Source organism: Zerene cesonia, chromosome 25 (genome assembly GCF_012273895.1).
Source record: "Zerene cesonia ecotype Mississippi chromosome 25, Zerene_cesonia_1.1, whole genome shotgun sequence".
NCBI lineage: Eukaryota > Metazoa > Arthropoda > Insecta > Lepidoptera > Pieridae > Zerene > Zerene cesonia.
The window spans coordinates 5,868,646-5,887,085 of record NC_052126.1 but is presented as its reverse complement, the minus strand read 5'-3'; the positions used below and the strand labels follow the sequence as shown (position 1 = coordinate 5,887,085).

At 33.5% G+C, this 18,440-nt stretch overlaps 1 protein-coding gene across 1 annotated transcript in view; it reads right to left on the bottom strand.

The window, feature by feature from the left end:
• LOC119836706 (hemicentin-2-like) overlaps positions 1–18,440 on the bottom strand; it is a 116,286-nt gene that overhangs the window by 25,329 nt on the left and 72,517 nt on the right. The window contains exons 2-3 of the mRNA XM_038362131.1: positions 10,673–10,760; positions 3,428–3,612 (exon numbers count right to left, since the gene is read on the bottom strand). Coding sequence (XP_038218059.1) covers positions 3,428–3,612; positions 10,673–10,739 — 252 coding nt within the window. The 5' untranslated portion in view covers positions 10,740–10,760. The remainder of the gene's footprint in view (positions 1–3,427; positions 3,613–10,672; positions 10,761–18,440) is intronic.

Here is an 18,440-nt window from a genome sequence, read left to right as displayed (position 1 = left end):
TAGGGTCTATCTTTGTTTGTAGTTATGTTAAGTCTTTTATTAAGATTAGCGCGTTCAAACAAACTATTGAGCTTATATAATTAAGTATGTATATTTAACTTTTTACTGCACCAGCGACACCGGGGAATTAACTTGTATAACTTGTATACTTCTATTTAAACTGTATACAATGACAATCAAAGCTAAATATACCAGCATCGTTAATTGATTTCATCAGAAACCATCCGAAACATTGCCGTATTGTATTCCCCAGGAACCAAGTCGAGATTTCGCTAAATGAGTACTAGCCGGAACTTCTAGAAGATTCCCAATGGACCGTCAGGGAATTAATTGAAAAGTCGCAGATTATACAGCTGACTGTGCATTATGGATGGAATAGATACTGGATACTCGACTGGTATCATGAATATTGTTAAAACTTTATTGTCATTTTAGTAAGTCATTAAGTAAATCAAATAGATTACCGACGGGGGTCGAAACGATCTCCTATCAAACATAATATATCACTATCACTATATAGTATAAAACAAAGTCGCTTTCTCTGCCCCTATGTCCCTATGTATGCTTAAATCTTTAAAACTACGCAACGGATTTTCATGGGGTTTTTTTTAATAGATAGAGTGATTCAAGAGGTAAGTTTATATGTATAATAACATCTATTACTCGGGCAAAAGCTAGTAATACATAAATAAGTAGTGAGATTTAATGGCATTCCTTTTTTGGCATACGCCACACTAAATTTTTATGCCTAGCTATTAAATTTGTTTTTTTATTCTTATTTATTCTCTATTATTATCTGTTGTGTGTGCATATGTGTGTGTTAAAATATGTGTTATTTCTTTGTTTATTGTTTTTCATTTAAGAGCACTTAACACACTAATTTAGTTATTTTTACATCAGTTAAAAACTTCATTATGTGTGTACAATGGGGGCTATAATAGTATTCAAAGTGAGTAAAATCATCATCATCAGCCCATACATGCTCCCACTGCTGGGATAATAATCCATAATCCACCATCTCTCCAAGTGCGGGTTGGCAGATGTCACATGTCGTCGAACTTTTGATTCTCGGATATGCCGCTCTCACGATGTTTTCCTTCACGTTTAAGCAGTGGTGTTATCTCATGTAGATAAATTGAAAAATCTATCAGTAAGTAAAAATCTAATTTAAAAAATTAGCCGTATCAGTGAATCAACGAAATCCCGTCGTCGATGTAATTAAATGAATTAATTAATATTAAAATGTCTTTCGGGAGCTGTCAACAAAAAGTTTGAAATTTGTTAAGCTTTCCTTGGCTCGCTTTTAAATAATTTAAGATCCATTAATAAGTTTTGTACCTTGCCGGGCTTGGAACTCGGAATTTTTGAAATATTAGGTAAATGTGAATTTCTGTGTTTTTTGTGGGGGTAGACATTAATCGTATTAATATTATAAACGCGACAGTTTGTAAGTAGGAATTGAAGTATGGATGTTTGTTACGCTTTCACGCGAAAACAGCTTATCGTATCTGTGTGAAATTTGGTACAGAGATGGATTATATTCTGGATTAGCACTTACGCTGCTTTACCTAGGTACCACGCGAGCGTCGCCGCGGGTTACAGCTAGTTTATTCATATACATAACAGTATCTAGAACTTCTTTACATTAAATATTTTTCAAATGAGTAATTACTATGGAATATGGATGTTTTAAGGACCCCAATATTACTTGTCAGTTTCGCATCGGGGAAGTATCACATCCTTACAAGTTTTATTAAACACTAGCTGCGCCCCGCGGTTTCACTCGCGTAAGTCCGTATCCCGTAGAAATATCGGATTAAAAAGCTGTCTATATCTTATTCCAGTTGGCCAGCTATCTACGTACCAAAATTTCATTGTAATCGGTTTAGTAGCTTTTCAGTGAAAGAGTAACAATCACACACACATCCTTATAAACTTTCGCATTTATAAAATTAGTAGGATAGTAGGATAGTAGGATAGGATTACTTATTTTCTTTTGTTTTTAATGAAAGTGCTATAAAAATAACAGTTATTAAAACTTGCTTCAGAATAATTCACTAATTGCATCTTAATCAAACGGATAGGTAGATTTTAAAGCTTTGTCACAAGAAATGTCTGTCAATAATATAATATCAATTTGTCTCCATTGTTTGTTCAGTTTTCGGAGGAAAAGCGTAACAAAAAGTTGAAAACTTATTTAAAAGGAATCATGGATGAAACTAGAATAATATAACTAAACTGAAATTGTGGATATTTTTAAAGTTAGTTCTCCGTCGTGGCGGAATGATAATAGCTTCCTGGTAACCTATTATTGGGACAAAATGAGTAAAAACCGTGTCTAATACTGAGTTATTCAAATGGATTTTTACATGGAAATGAGATGTTTGTTCGCCTATTTCACTATCCAGCCAGTAGCCTACTAACAATCGATCTACTGATACACTGTGATGTGAAAGGACAAACACACAAACACACTTTCTATTTATTTAAGTACAAATTTGTATCTTCTTTTTATAATATTATATCCTACTAATATTATAAATGCGATTATATCCTAGAATTTTTATTGTTTGTGAATTTCTGTTCGTTTGTCTTTCACACAAATACAGTTGATCAGTATTTTATGATATTCGTACAGGCGTAGATTATAGTCTGAACAAGAGTATAGGATGCGGTTTTCCTGGGTAGCGCGCGAGTGACGCCACGGGTTAAAGCTAGTATGATATAATATACTCCTGTTCCAATAAGGTAGACGTCAACTTCCATATTACCATAATCATTAATAATAAATCAACTCACCGATTCTGCCAACAATTAAGTCCTATTTCAACAAATTTTAATATAGAATTTACCTGAATACGCCACGCTTTATAAAGTTTACCGATCATAATTCCTTCAGGAGAATTTAGGCTGTTCGCTCCTACATATACAGCGTATTATTGCTTGCAAAGTATTGAGCTATAATTGTAACTTGAGATTGAACAGCCGCTGACCCTTGGCTAGTTAGCAAATCTGTTTGACTTTGTGGAACAAACTAATATTCTAATTGAGTGATAGTTTAAGATAAATTATTAATGGACTCTAATAATTACTGAAAATTAACGATTTTATATAGTTTAGATATATATATATACTAACATTCCTTAGTATTGATATCTATAACACTCAGTCATCACGTACGTATGTAACGATGAAATAATCTTTGATATCGATTAAATAGTTCCTGAGATCAACGCGTTCAAACACAAAAAAACAAACTCTTCAGCTTCATATTTAGACTAGCTTTGTCGAAATTTAAACAAATTCTTTTATTTGATTTCAAATAAATACTTAATTTAGAAATACATTTATAGACAATAGTGATCGTTTATCATCAGGCAAACCACCAGATCAGCTGCCCGCTTATGGTATAAAAAATGGTACTTACAATCCCATCACCGATGTTCCTGATGACGCAAGGCAGTAGCGCGGTGGACCCAGTCTGTGACGTCACCACCGTGTTGTTCTCCGTCGCGAAGTGCTTCTCTAAGGTGCTGGTGTAGATATCCTCTAGAGGCGGGAAGGACACCGTCAGCTCGTTTAGTTCCGCCCTCTCAGTGGTTTGTGGGGGACCTGAAAGAAGGTGGAGTTAGTTTGGTGCATTTTTTTTTCATAGCGGGCAACTGAGCTGGTGGTTCGCCTGATGGTAAGCGATCATCATCGCCCATGAACATTTGTTAAGGCTCAGTTCTGCGAATGCGCTGCCCGCTTTTAAGGGGTTAGGGATAGGAAATGGATTGATGACTGGAAATAAGGAATTGACTGGGAAGGTTGTGGAATAGGAAACGGTTCTCTGGCTCCCCTTTAATTGTAAGTATAGGAAAGAAGAAAGAAGAAAGAAGAATCAAAAAGATATATCCTCTTTATACAATCTTAGATCATAATTTATGTACTCATCGGCGATATCTTATCTATAAGCAGTGGTGGCTCAGCGGTGAGATCCTCGGACTTCAAAATCGATAAGTCGGGGTTCGAGACCGGGCGAGCGTGCAGAAAATAAATTGATTTTCCACTTTACACATGTGAATGACATCACCACTGCTCAAAACGGTGAAAGAAAACATCGTGAGGAAACCGGCATGTCCAAGAATCAAAAGTTCGACGACATGTGACATCTGCCAGCACTTGGCCAGCGTGGTCGATTATAGCCTGAACCCTCATAGGAGGCCTGTGTCCAAGCAGTGGGAACATATATGGGCTGATAATGATATCCTAAACGCATTAAAACACGTCCGCTCTCGCTGAAAGCTTTTGAATTAATAGACAGCGTAATTTGTTTAAACTAATTACTCCGAAATAGGATATAGCCACAAATAAGCGCCTAATTATATGAAAATATGGTTTCTAATTAGAATGTTTTAAGATAATTGGGAGTATTTTCTTACAAACTTGCCGTAATTATGTTTGTGTTGATGAAACTTCATAGCTTAGTTTCATTTTAAGTACAGTGTTAAACATTTATTTTGGATTGCTTTTTACTTAAACTGAAATAAAACCTTTTTGCCTTTTTTGGCTAATAACTTTTTTTATAGCAAATGTTTTTTTAATTAACACCGATTCGGTATCCAGTATCTTCAACCGACTTCAAAAAAGAAGGAGGTTATCAATACGACTGTTTCTCTCTCTCAGGTAGTGTGAACTGATTTTGATAATTCTTTCTTTATTTGTAGTGGGCCTTTCCGTGTGATCCTGTTTAAATTAGATCTAGTTCTGAAGGAGATTTATTTAATTTTTTTAAAGATAGTTATACTACTAATATTATAAATGCGAAGGTTGTGTGTGTTTGTTACTCTTTCTTCTTTTACTTTTTGATTGTAGAGTAGGTGGACAACTGGAATAACATAATATGGGCAACTTTTTATCCCGATATTCCTACGGGATACGGACTTACGCAGGTGAAACCGTGGGGCGCAGCTAGTAGTTTATAAAGTAATCGTTCTGTTAATAATTCAAAATTTTAATTATTTCAAACTAACATGTCTGTCACAAATCGAAAAATATGTTAAGAAAATTAGCCTATTTCTTCAGTAACACTCAGTCGGCAATCAGTGTAATCGGATTATAATAATAATCTTATACAAATTCTTTATTAATAAACTAGCAGTTCACCCCGGCTTCGCTAATGGTATAACGTACTATATACGTATAGGCTATGTCACTCAATGAAGTTGCATCTTTCTAATGATGAAAGGATTTTTGAAATCGATCCAGCGATTTTTGCGTGAAAACGTTATAAACATACATAAATTACCTCTTTATAATATGAGTGTAGATGTTCATCTTATAACAATAGAACAAAACAAATCACTAAAGTAAATTAAGTTTTAAATATATTCCTTTAAAACTGAATTCTTTAACAACAGATGTCAATACGAATACCAATGAAGCAAATATAAATATTAAACAAGATATTTATATTTCTCGATAACATAAAAAAACCATTTCAAAATTGAAAATTTCAATTTCATTAAAAGCGGCGATGTCGAAAACTTGAAAATGGAGTAAAACAAAATATCAATGGAAGAAAACTGAAATAGTTCCAATGAATAAGCGAAGGAAAATTGTTAAGTATTTTTCAAAGACCGCTCTCGGTTTGTGTTTCATAATAAACATTTATTTATTGTTTTCAATTAAAGTATGATGTTTATTGGATTAAAATAGTAGTTTTGATGCTTAGAACGCTGGTAAATGATACGTGTGCATTAGTATATTGTCGTGTATTTTTTTTTGGTAATGCTTAGATCTGTTTGTGCTATTTTCATTTTTTATTTATTACCAGCTTATGCCCGCGGCTTCGCATGCGTTTAATTCGGAGTAGTTTAATAGATGTTACTATGCATATGAACCTTACTCTTGAATTACTCTATTAATAAAAAAAAACCCATCTAAATCCGTTGCATAGTTTTAAAGATATAATACATAGGGATATAGGGACAGAGAAAGCGACTTTGTTTTATACTATGTAGTGATTGGTGTTTATGTATTCCTTTGTAAAATTTGTTTCATTAGTGGTTCATGTAGTTGGTGTTCTCTCTCTGACAAATACACGTTTTTTCCTTTCTTTAAAATTTTAAACACATTTAGAGTCATTTTTATAAGTTTAATTAGTGAGACTTAAGACAAAAACACATTTAATAGCACTCACTCTTTCATTATTCCTGCTTTTGAATAGACTAGCTCGCTTTGAGCAGGACAAAATCAAGTCTAAACCTGTATGAAACATAGAGGTGCAGATAATACATATGTGTTAAACTAAATCCAAGCATTAGAATCACACATATACACGCTTCAAATCTAAACAATCCAGAGCTCAGAAGAAAACGAGCATTATTCTGCAAGTCGGTTAAAAAGAACAACATATAAGCGAGAAGTTTTGACCCGGATGTGAAGTGGTTCATTACGCGTTCACGACACCCGGAGAGCCATCAAAGCTGAGTCGAATCTACACAACAGTAAAATGTCTTTCAAAATTCAAAAGGTTCTTGGACTGAACATAGGTGTGCTGTGCCGTCTGTTTATTTTGCACTATTTGATGGACTAGTGTTTAGTTGTTATGTCACTAAAATTATAAATGCTCAAGTGCATTTGTTTCTATGTCGTTTATAATATGATTTTGATATAGATTTAGATTTGTGTTTGTAGATAGTTAGGAGGCTAGAAACTGACACAGTCTAACTTTTAAACTCAGCAAAACACCTTATTTCCTTGGGAAGATTATTTTGCGGATTTGAATTGGTGCGAAATTAATAAATTCTAATAGATGGCGCTATATTAAAAATGTGACATGAATGACAATTATTGTAATTATATTTACAACTAACATTATCTATTGCGTTTGATCACGCGAGCGAAGCGTGGACGTCAAACTAGTATTTTATAAGCATTTCTAGTTGTTCTATAATATGCTATGTCTGGTATTTGTGGGGTCAGTACCTTAAAAGGATTAATACGAAATCCTTGTAGATCACTTTGTCGTCGGTCTGTCTATCAAGACTCTTTTTCTAAGGAACGGAAGTAGTAGTTGGCAGTATCAAGATGTGATACTATGTAGTAAGGAGGTAGAATCTATTATTTACTACCATCCCTTGGCTGGCACCAACTTCAAAAATATGAGTGGGCAGCGCTTAAAGCTTTTACATTTATTTATGTTTCGCTTTCGGGTGGTTTTGAAGTTATATAGAAGGTAAATACTTAATCCTAACAATATTTTTTTATCATGAACTCGATTGTGATTCTCTGACGTAGGTAATAATACAATTGATTAAAATTTATGAAATAAATAATTGTAGAATTAATTGCGATATTATAAACATTGCGAAGTACTAGTTAACATATTTAACTGAATATTTCTTAGTATTTTCTTGTGTTTGATTTAACGCGAGTATGATACATTTAGAAATTAAAGACGTTAAAAACGGATTTTAAACGCGATTAATTCATTATATTACACTTTACAGCCACTTTACAAAACACCGTAGTATTATACATTTTGAAATTAAACACTTTTAAACGGATTTTAACCCGACGGGGAGACTGTCTCCCCGTGACCGCGATCGCTGTAAAGTGTTCGATACGTCGGGTTAATAATATAATGAATAAATCGGGTTAAAAATCCGTTTAAATGTCTTTAATTTCTGAATGTTTCTTTTTTATAACTACAACTTACAATTTCATAAAGTCATATAGTTTAATAAAGAAAAACGTATTGATTTTCAAGATTCGCTGTTAAATTAATGTTTTGTTTAGAAAACACTTTTTTAATCAAGTTTATTTTATACACTAATATAGTTTCCAACCAATGACAGTTTTATATATAACGAAATGTTTTATATGTTGTATGTTAAAATTATTCAGCATATCACTAATATCACTGACGATTTATTTATCACGGATCTCTAACAGCTCACACTTGGCCAGTTTTCAAAACATCGCACCTGCGTCTCATTGTTTTTAACGCATCCCTTTGTCCTTCTTGTGACCTTTGCCAGAAGTCGCTTCAGCTAAAACACAAAAGACATACAGAATATTTGTCCTTATCTTCATCTAAATTCAGCGCACATTTGCACGGAACATGACATTTTATTTCAATTTAATATATATATTTTTTTTATTTTTTTTTTTTATTTAAAAAGATTATACATTAAATCATCATATTTTACATTAAATAACGCATACCAAAAACCACGAAGATACAATATATAAAATACTTTTTCCGATACGATGAAATATTTTGAACGCTGAAGACTGTTCTCTGTAGAAACTGCTTTCCGAACTGGTGGTAAATGTTAAAACTATGTTAAGACGATTCAAAACTGCTTCTAGATGCTTCGTTATTTAGTTCCTCAATTATTAAGTGAAATAGATTTAAATTATAGACGTTTCACGTGTCGAACACTTTACAGCGAGCTTGGTCACGGGGAGACAGTCTCCCCGTCGGGTTATAATATAATGAATAAATCGCGTTTAAAATCCGTTTAAAAGTCCTTAATTTCTTAATGTATAATACTCGCGTAAAATCAAACACAAGAAAATACTATAGATTAAAATTTTTAAAATAATAGTTATATTAACATTAATAATATCAAAGTCAAACTTCAATTGTTTTCAACAACCTCTATGTTTCAAATTCGAATTATTTATTAAATCAAACACTTAACCTAACCTTATAGCTAAGTACGTCACTGTTGCAGTACAAATAGGTATCAAACAATTAAGGTTCAAGACCGATATCTTTGCTAGGTAACAGAGTAACCTGTATTAAAGATATCAGTACCTTCCCCATATCATTAATAAAGCACAATGCAATTCAAAAGTCTCAACCTCTATGTTTATTCAGTAAGTATTAACTTGACGAGGGTATTTAAAAATATTTCTCCGCTCTTCTCTCTTGCACATATAATCTCCATATATGAATTCTATTGAAGAACATTTAATAATCTGTGGTCAATCCACAGATATCATAAAGAGGAAATCTTCTACTTTTGTATGTTTTTAACGTTTTCACGCAAGAACCACTGGGCCGATTTTTTTTCTTTCACTTATAGAAAGCTGCATGTTCACTGACTGACATAGGCTATATACATACTCGTATCATAGGCGAAACCGGGGCGAACAGCTAGTAAATAATAATTATATAACTGTGTTGCCTTTCTTCTTTCTGTATGATGATATGTCATAATAAACTTTATTTATATGCTAGATAAATCTATGTACTTTTCGGTATGTTTGATTAATGTAAATTTTATTATTTTTTAAAAAATGAAAGAAAATGTCAAATTGAATAAATAAATGTTTAAGTTAGAGTTAGATGTCTGTCGCATAATGCAAGGGCTTGAATTTGAATATAGGATTAAAAAGTTAACGCTTTTATTTGACTGTAGAAAATGTATTTACAACTATTTCGAATAAATTATTATGTTATAGTTATTATTATTGAAAATTATATAATATATTAGTTTCTAATAAAATAAAGAAATGATATCTACTGTTAAAAAATTAAAGCTTAGCAATCTCTAAAATCTTGATTAATATATACGATATAAAATAGATTATGTAACTAGATCAAAATCCGACAGGGCTGATAACATATTTCTAATGGTTCCTGTATTTTTACTTTAAGAATGTATATTCAAACGGGTAATTTTTTTTTTTAAACAAAAGAGAAACATATCGAAAGAGTTTCTTTTTTTAAAAATATACCTTTAAATTTCCAACAAATTTAATCCAATCCACCGCGAGTGCGGTTATGGCGAGCCTGCGGTTAAAAACGAGTAAAACACGATGATTCGAAATAAACTTTGGCCGCAAATTAGAAAATGCTTAAATAAACTGTGAAGGTCTTACTCTATAACATAATACACATATTTAGTTAAACCACAGCCCATCACTATAAAATTCCATACAAATAGCTGTGAAATAACTGTCAATACACACATGTAACGCGTGTACACGCGCAACTGTGTGCGTGAAGCATATTCTAAATATCGAAAGGTGTTCGAATTTTGAATTTAAAAAGACGTTGACATTCCATGCTTATTAGAGAAGCCTGAAACGGGTAATAACACCTTATTACTACGCATTTAGTACTAAATTCGATTCAAGCAGAGGTTCCGAGTTTTTTGTTATTTTGAGAGAATTGCTTCATAGCTTGCTTCTATATTAGCTATATAACTTATAGTACGCCATATCTTTCTCCGGCATAGATGGTACAGTGCCAACAATTTATCTCTACTAAATTTGATTTTTGGTTTTATAGCAATGAAATGCTCAATAAAAGAGAAATATTGAAAGAATAGAAAAAATTTGATCACGAGGCGGGATCCGAACTCGCGGGTCGTTTGCCAAACCGCAGCAATGCCTAGCCTCTCGGCCACCCGTGATTTTTTTTCAAAATTTCTCATTATCTCTGCTATAATGGATACCATCACCGTCGTATGTAACCATTATAATGTTATTCCGGGCATGGCTTTTAATACCTGCCTACAAATTGTACAAATAATTTAGACAATGTACTAAATTTTAGTCAGCATTGACAATTTGATGAAATTTTTCGCAATTTTAAAGATCTGTCACTGAGGAAAAATGTTTGCCATTATAGATAGATGAACTTAAAACGTATAAACAATATACATGCCTTCACCAGCTCCTATGGCGCTGTGGACCAGGAACAAAACGATACACAAGCATCGCTTTCCCTCCATCGAATCTGACGGGCTATACGCCTGTAACAAGGAAAGAAAACATTAGAAATTTTATTTAAAAACTAGCTTGTGTCCGCGGCTTTGTACACGTTAAATTCGGACTTTAATAGATGTTATTGCACATATAAACCTTTCTCATGAATAACTCTATGTATTGAAATGACGCCATCAAAATTGCGTAATTTTAAATATTAAAGTACACTTAGGGACATAGAAACAAACAGATACAGCGACTTTGTTTTATGCTACATAATGTGATTCATGAGGGGTAAGAAACAGCGCGATTCGTAGGATCATGTTCTGAAGCATCAGCATGGTGAAAGAGTCGGCTTCGGATCGAATGGTGAAATTTTTCTATTCAAATATTTGAATATCAATACATATATATTGCACAAGATACTATGGTAATCCTATCCTATCCTACTAATATTAAAATAGCGAAAGTTTGTAAAGATGTGTGTGTGTTTGTTACTCTTTCACGCAAAAAACACTGAACCGATTGCAATGAAATTTGGTACGTAGACAGCTGGACAACTGGAAAAACTTATAGGAAACTTTTTATCGCGATATTCCTACGGGATACGGACTTACGCGGGTGAAGCCGCGGGGCGCAGCTAGTAAATTATAAGACGATCACGAGTTGACTAATGAATAAGAGAAAAAAGTACCAACACCAGTACAAAAGTACCTATGTTATCTTGATCATTTTTTAAGTTTATGTCAGGCCAACGTGGTTGATTACCATCGGGGTAAGAGATCACCATCGCCTTGAACTACTACATGCAGGTACGTCTGCAAATGCGTTGCAGACGCATCTGCACATCTATGGATCACGATTGACGATTGATAATAATAAATATATAAATAAGTATTCTTTATTTAGTAGGTTTTACATTATTGTAACAGTGGATTGTGGCTCAGGCTCTCTTGCTAGGTAATATCTTGATTGAAATACAATAATTCACAGCGTGTGTAAGTTGATGACGATATTTCAAAGATATTTTCCATGTACGGTAAATAATTTCATTTATTCCACGTATAAACGGACCTTATAACCTAAATTGAGTTAATTTGTGAAACCAACTGCTTAAAGACGTCGATAATAAAGACGCTGTTCACGTCCATCTATTCATACAAAACTAATCTTCGAAACAATCCTGAAAAGGTCTTGTTTTCACAGAGAACAATTGCGCGCTTCGCAAACTTTCAAGAGACAACTAGTGACGTCAGTTATTTGAATGACTTTGAGACAGTGTAGAACTGTCTTCTTTTCTTTTATTATAGCTCTATTAAGTTGGAGGCCCGTCTTTTTGCTCTCCTTTTGCGATCCTTTATTATTGCCATCCGCGATGGTAACGACAGGAAAGAAGAAAAATACGAAGATGGAGGAATAAGGAAAGGACTGCGAAGGGTGAGGGAAAGGACATTAGCGTAATAGAGAATTCCATTCTGACAATTTATTCGATTTAAGATCATGTTTTCTGTTAAATTTAGAATTTCTGTTGATTTCTTTTAAACGATTCGAGCTAAGTCTAGGTAATTTTTATTTCATAGTACTGAATACGTTAAAGTAAAAGATATTTTTCAAAATGGTAAAATTTTATATATATAGTCCATATCTACAAATGTAAAAGTAACTTTAACTAAACTTCAGAACCGATTTTAATGAAATTACAAAAGATAGTTTAAGACCGGATAAATTATAATATGCTTTCATGCGAAATTCTCACGTGAACGAGAACTATAAGTAAAATCTTGGGGCTGGGCTGTGTTGTATTGTTGATCACGCGTGCAAAGCCGCGTGTGGAAACCTAGTCAAAAATATTCGTAATATTAAATAGATAATACACAACACAGGTACAGCTAAATATTATAAAGTTTAATGACTTCATTGTTTGCATTGAATGCATATCAGCACATCTCTTTGTAATTATTATGAAATAATTAATATATCAGCTTTATATGGAGCCATTTTTATCCATGAAAGTATCACAAAATATAATTAATTTACAATAAATGTATGAACAGCTTACATTATATTATTTCAGCTATGTGTTCGTGGAAGCCGAATGTTTCAGTTTAATTTTCTTTTATTATCGGCGAAGTTATTTCCATTTTCGCGTTTTATTTTGTTGTAAATATTGTTTAATGTATTATATTGTGAAAAAATTATAGCTCAGTGGTGAGGATCTCGGAAATAAATCGAAACGTCAAGGGTTCGAGACCAGGCAGAAGCATCTAAATGATTTTTCAATTATCCGCGCAGTATCCACTTAACTACTGCTCGGATCGGCGAAGGAAAACATCGTGTGGAAACCGGATTGTCCAAGAATGAAAAATTGACGATATGTGACATCTGCCAACCTGCGCTTGGCTAGCTTGGTGGAGTAAACTCGGAACCCTCAAGGAGGCATATTTCTCTGCAGTAGATCGAACATGAGCATATAAAGATTTTATCTAATAAAAGGATCTAGTTATTTGGTTTTACTTGCTTAAACCGTTACCTTAAAAGCTACAGGAGTTAAAAAGTCTATGAATGTATAACTTTATTACGCGACTGTTTAAAAATGAACGGATACACACCTACTTGGTTCATGTAAATATACTATCCTATCCTACTAATATTATAAATGCGAAAGTTTGTAATGATGGATGTATGTGTATGTTTTGTTACTGAATCGATTGCAATTAAGTTTGGTACGCAGAGAGCTGGACAACTGGAATAACACATAGGCAACTTTTTATCCCAATATTCCTACGGGATACAGACAGAAACTGCGGGGCGCAGCTAGTTAGTACATAGCTAGTTAGTATATATAAGTGTGTGTGATTATATACGCCACGTTATGTACGTACATTAAATAAATGATTTACAGTTCTATAGGTAGTTAATAAGGATGAAAATCAGCTGTGAGTCAGAAAAATCTATGAATATATTGGAGAATTAAAAACTACATTTCATAGAGACAGCGCTGGGGTTGCTTCTATACAGTAACTTTTCTAATTTATTCAACTCTGTAATTACAAGTCTACGCATTTCACGTCGTTTCAAAGTTTTACTTTGAATTCACCTTGAAGGATTTGAAGTCATTTGAAAAACGATTTTGTTAAAACTTTCTGAATTATTGTGTTAAATGGAAAAAGTTCAGGGATTCTGTATGTTCAATATATATATATATTAATGGTATTTTAAATAATTTCTGTCATCTATTTATATGATTATCATCATCAGCTCCTATATGTTCCCACTACTGGGACACAGGCCTCCTATGAGGGAACGTACTTTTAATATTTATGTTTAAATTGTACATTGTTTCTATTTTGGCTTATTAAATTTTTGATTTATATTATTTGTCAATCCAGTAATCTAAGCTTAGAATTACTTGTTTAACAATTATTTAGCAGTCACTTTTTATTTTATTGTTATTTCGTTCGTTCGTTTTGTATTACTTCATTAAAACCAAACTAAAAAACCAAATATTTGGATTTTTTTTTTATTTTTTTTTTTATTTATTTTTTTTTTATTTTTTTTTTATGTTACAGTCGGCAATGGAGCTGGTGGGACGCCTGATGGTAAGCGCTACCACCGCCCATGAACATTTGGAGAGGCATAAGGTCCATTGCAGACCTTACGCCTCTACAAATGGATTGCCGACTTTTTGGGAAGGGATTAAGAAAGGATTGGCGATAGGAATAAAGGAAAGGACTGGGAAGGATAAGGAAATGGATATGGGCCTCCGGCTCCCCCACTCACCGAACGAAACACAGCAGAATGCTATGTCTTCTGTGGGGGTGTGGTACTTCCCCGGTGCGGGCTGGCCCAATTCGTGCCGAAGCGTGCTCGACTACCACATACCAATTAAATATAATATTATCTTCACAATAGAATTTTTTTAATAAGTAGGGGCATATGAAAACTTTCATATTTCTATTTGAAAAGCTACCACAAATACCTAGAAATTAATTGCTTAAGTCCTTGAAATATGAGACGAATTTCTGTGAATTTTTTGTATTATCACCAGTAAAATGTCGACAGAAGAAGACACGTGGTGTACAAAGTGTAGGCTTTTTAATATTAAGTATCTAATTTGTTTTTATTTAAACGCTTGTGATAAATTTGAAAAAGAGTGTGTTTGAAGTCTTTTTGGGCTTTACTTTGAATCCAAATTCCATCCCAGTCGGTGCTGCAGTTTCGCCGTGAGAGCGTATTAGACATATGGACACGCATTTATAATATTACTTACTAGCTAACCCGGCAAACGCTGTTCTGCTTGATTCTTATCATTTAGAGGTATAAAAAATATATGTTGGCTGATTTTCAGACATACCCGATATACTAAGAAATTTCGTGAGAATCGTTCCAGTCGTTTTGGAGGTGTATGATAACTAACATTATGACACGAGAATACATTTCCATAGATATTTTACATAGTGATCTATCAACGTACAGCCCAAAGCACTGGACGGATCGGGCCGAAATTTGGCATTCAGATAGAATTTATGACGTAGGCATCTGCTAAGAAAGGATTTTGATAAATTCTACCCATAAGGGGATAAAATAGGGAAGGAAATTTTGTACCATGAAAATTTAAGCTGAAGAAGCTGCGGGCAACAGCTAGTTCTACATAAATTATCATAAATACCTTGAGATTAAGGTCCAAAATACAAAGCAAAGCTAACGAAAGCGCGCCTTAAAAATGAACAGTTAAAGACACCCGACTTAAGGAACTTCCTCATAATAAAACAAGAAGGTTTGTAAAACAAAAGCTTAACATTTTGTTTTGTCGAGAGTTGACGAGCATTGTCTTCGAACAATGGTAATTAATTAAGTCACTGCAATAAGACTTTGTGAAGTTTGAAGGGCACCCTCTCTTACTTGGATCGGCGATTGGCTTTTAAGATGAAAAAGAGGAGCTAGGAGCAAAGAACAAATCTATTCTGATATCATAAAGCTAAAGAGCTTGATTGATTGAAGAGGAACACGGGAACTACTGGTCTGATTTGAAATATTCTTTCAGCTAGATAGCCCATTTATTTGGGAAGGCTTTAGGCTATATAACATCAGGTAGTAAGTGGTTAAAACCTTAGGGCACCACTCGTAATAAATACATATAGTAAAAAAATCTATATAACATGCTTTAATTATGAAAATCAACTAAATTATCTTGTATTATGTACTCGCCTATCACTAAGGGAGGGAAAATGATATTCCTTAGTTGCGATTAAGTCGCGAGTGCCGAGCGTAGTGTGTGTTGGAGGTAAATATTGGGAGGAAAGCGGCCTCAGAGTATCACCAACTATATGATTTCCGATCTCTTTTATCTGTTCTGGGCTGGAAGATTCAAAATACTATTCTAATATCAAGCAATAAGGTCTCAAATGCAACAGTAATATCCAACAATTTATATTCGAATGTTTATTGATATTTATATTTTTTAGGTTCATTCGTAGGATAGGCTAGGCTATTGATAACTTCATACATCCATTGTTACACATATAAGCAAATAATAAACATTCATTATTAACTCCCACGCGGACGAACCCTCGGGCAATAGCAAGTATTTATATAGGCCATGTTTTATTCTGATTTATAAGCAATATTATTGTAAAGATTCCTTGTTTCCGTTTCGTTTTCCTCACCCGTCCCAGTCCATTCCTTCTTTCTAGACGTCAATGATTTCCTTCTCCCTACCCCTTAAAAGCGGGCAGCACATCCGCAGAGGCTCTACCTCTGTTCATGGTAAGCATGCTAATACATAAAAAAGTCGCAATCAAATCTATTCAACAGTTTTTGCGTGACATACAACAACAAACATCCTAATATTAGCAACACAATTCTACCTATCTAAAAGTTTTAATTAATTTGTTAACTAAATTTAGTATTAATAATTATAAGTATTGTATAATAAATTAATCCCTTGTCTACGGGGCTAGTAGAATAACAAATTAATGACAAGACAATACCTACGAATTGTATGCTAAATTCCAGTGAAACCAGATTCAAAACACGTCACCTTTCCATGTATATATATCTTATATATAAAATTCTGGTGTCACAATGTTAGTATCTATACTCCTCCGAAACGGCTTGACCGATTCCTCTGAAATTTGGTAAGCATATTGGGTAGGTCTGAGAATCGGCTAACATCTATTTTTCATACCACTAAACGATAAGAGTAAGGCAGAACAGCGTTTGCCGGGTGCAGCTAGTAATATATATATATATATGTCACAATGTTTGTCCTCAATGGACTCCTAAACCACTTAACCGCTTATAATAAAATTCGCACACCATGTGCAGTTCGATCCAACTTGAGAGATAGGATAGTTAAAATAATTTTAATTACGATAAATAACAACCCGGGCGGAGCCGAGGCGTGCAGCTAGTGTATACATACATAATATAGATTAGTTAAACAAAATGGCGCTGATATATCCGAAATTAATTTAGCGATTGCCAGATTCAAGCAAGGGAAGCGGCGTCGGCCCGGAATTAGCGAAAATTCTGTTGATAAAATCTGATTGCTGAGCGAAGACTGCGAAATTCTATACGAAATGTTTTAGATTGTTTACACACTGTTGTAACTAATTGTGTTATTATATTATATGTTTTAGGTTGTTTTCACACTGTTGTAACTAATTGTGTTATTATATTATATGTTTTAGATTGTTTACACACTGTTGTAACTAATTGTGTTATTAAAGACTGCGCCATTTAATGTGTTGGTTGATTGCTTAATCTGTGCTTTTGTAAGAATCACTTTTTAGTTTGACTTACAGTTTGACATGCCTGCCGCCATAGTCACCCGAACGGATGACACTAATTGGTTTTTCTTTGTTTGAAAGAGCGAATTAGTTGGGACTGATTTCAGCTTCCTAAATTTCTTTAAGAAAATCGATCATTTGTTTAATATTCTTGGAATTGGTGACGTACAAAAATATAATAGACTAGCTGTGCCCCGCGGTTTCACGTAAGTCACGTACGAATATCGGGATAAAAAGTTGCCTATATGTTATATAGTTGTCCAGCTGTCTAGGTACCAAGTTTCACTGCAATTGGTTTAGCAGTTTTTGCGTGAAAAAGTAACAAACACACACATCCTTACAAACTATCGCATTTATAATATTATTAGTATGATTAGTATGAAGTAGGATTATAAAGATATCAAAACTACCAAGTCCCAAGAAGGACAATAACAATATACGAGTAATAAATTTGAACAGAAATATGTAATATAAGCATCATATGTGAGCTTAATTAATAACTAAGCATAGTTTAATACCATCAAGTAACTTAATACGTACCTATTTGAAATACATGACCAACCATATTTTCAAGTTTCGTTCAGAAACAATAAAGATTATTGTGTTTTTCTCAACTGACTTCAAAAAACGAGGAGTTGTTTTTATTTTTTTTGTGTTTATTACAGGATAGCTTTTTACTGGTAAAGCCGATTTTTACGACGTTTTTCATTTTTCATTTGATAGCTGCTACGATGTGCTCCCATGTAATATATATCAAAATAAAAAAAATATACTTTCTGGTTTGAATTAAAACGATCTCTGGTTCAAAACCACTCAACAATCAATGTCGTCACACTTGCATCCAAAGATTATACACTTATATACTGGCTTGCATCTGTGAGCTTTGTACCGATAGACAAAAGAACCTAGTATTCTTAATGAATATTTGTATTTGGA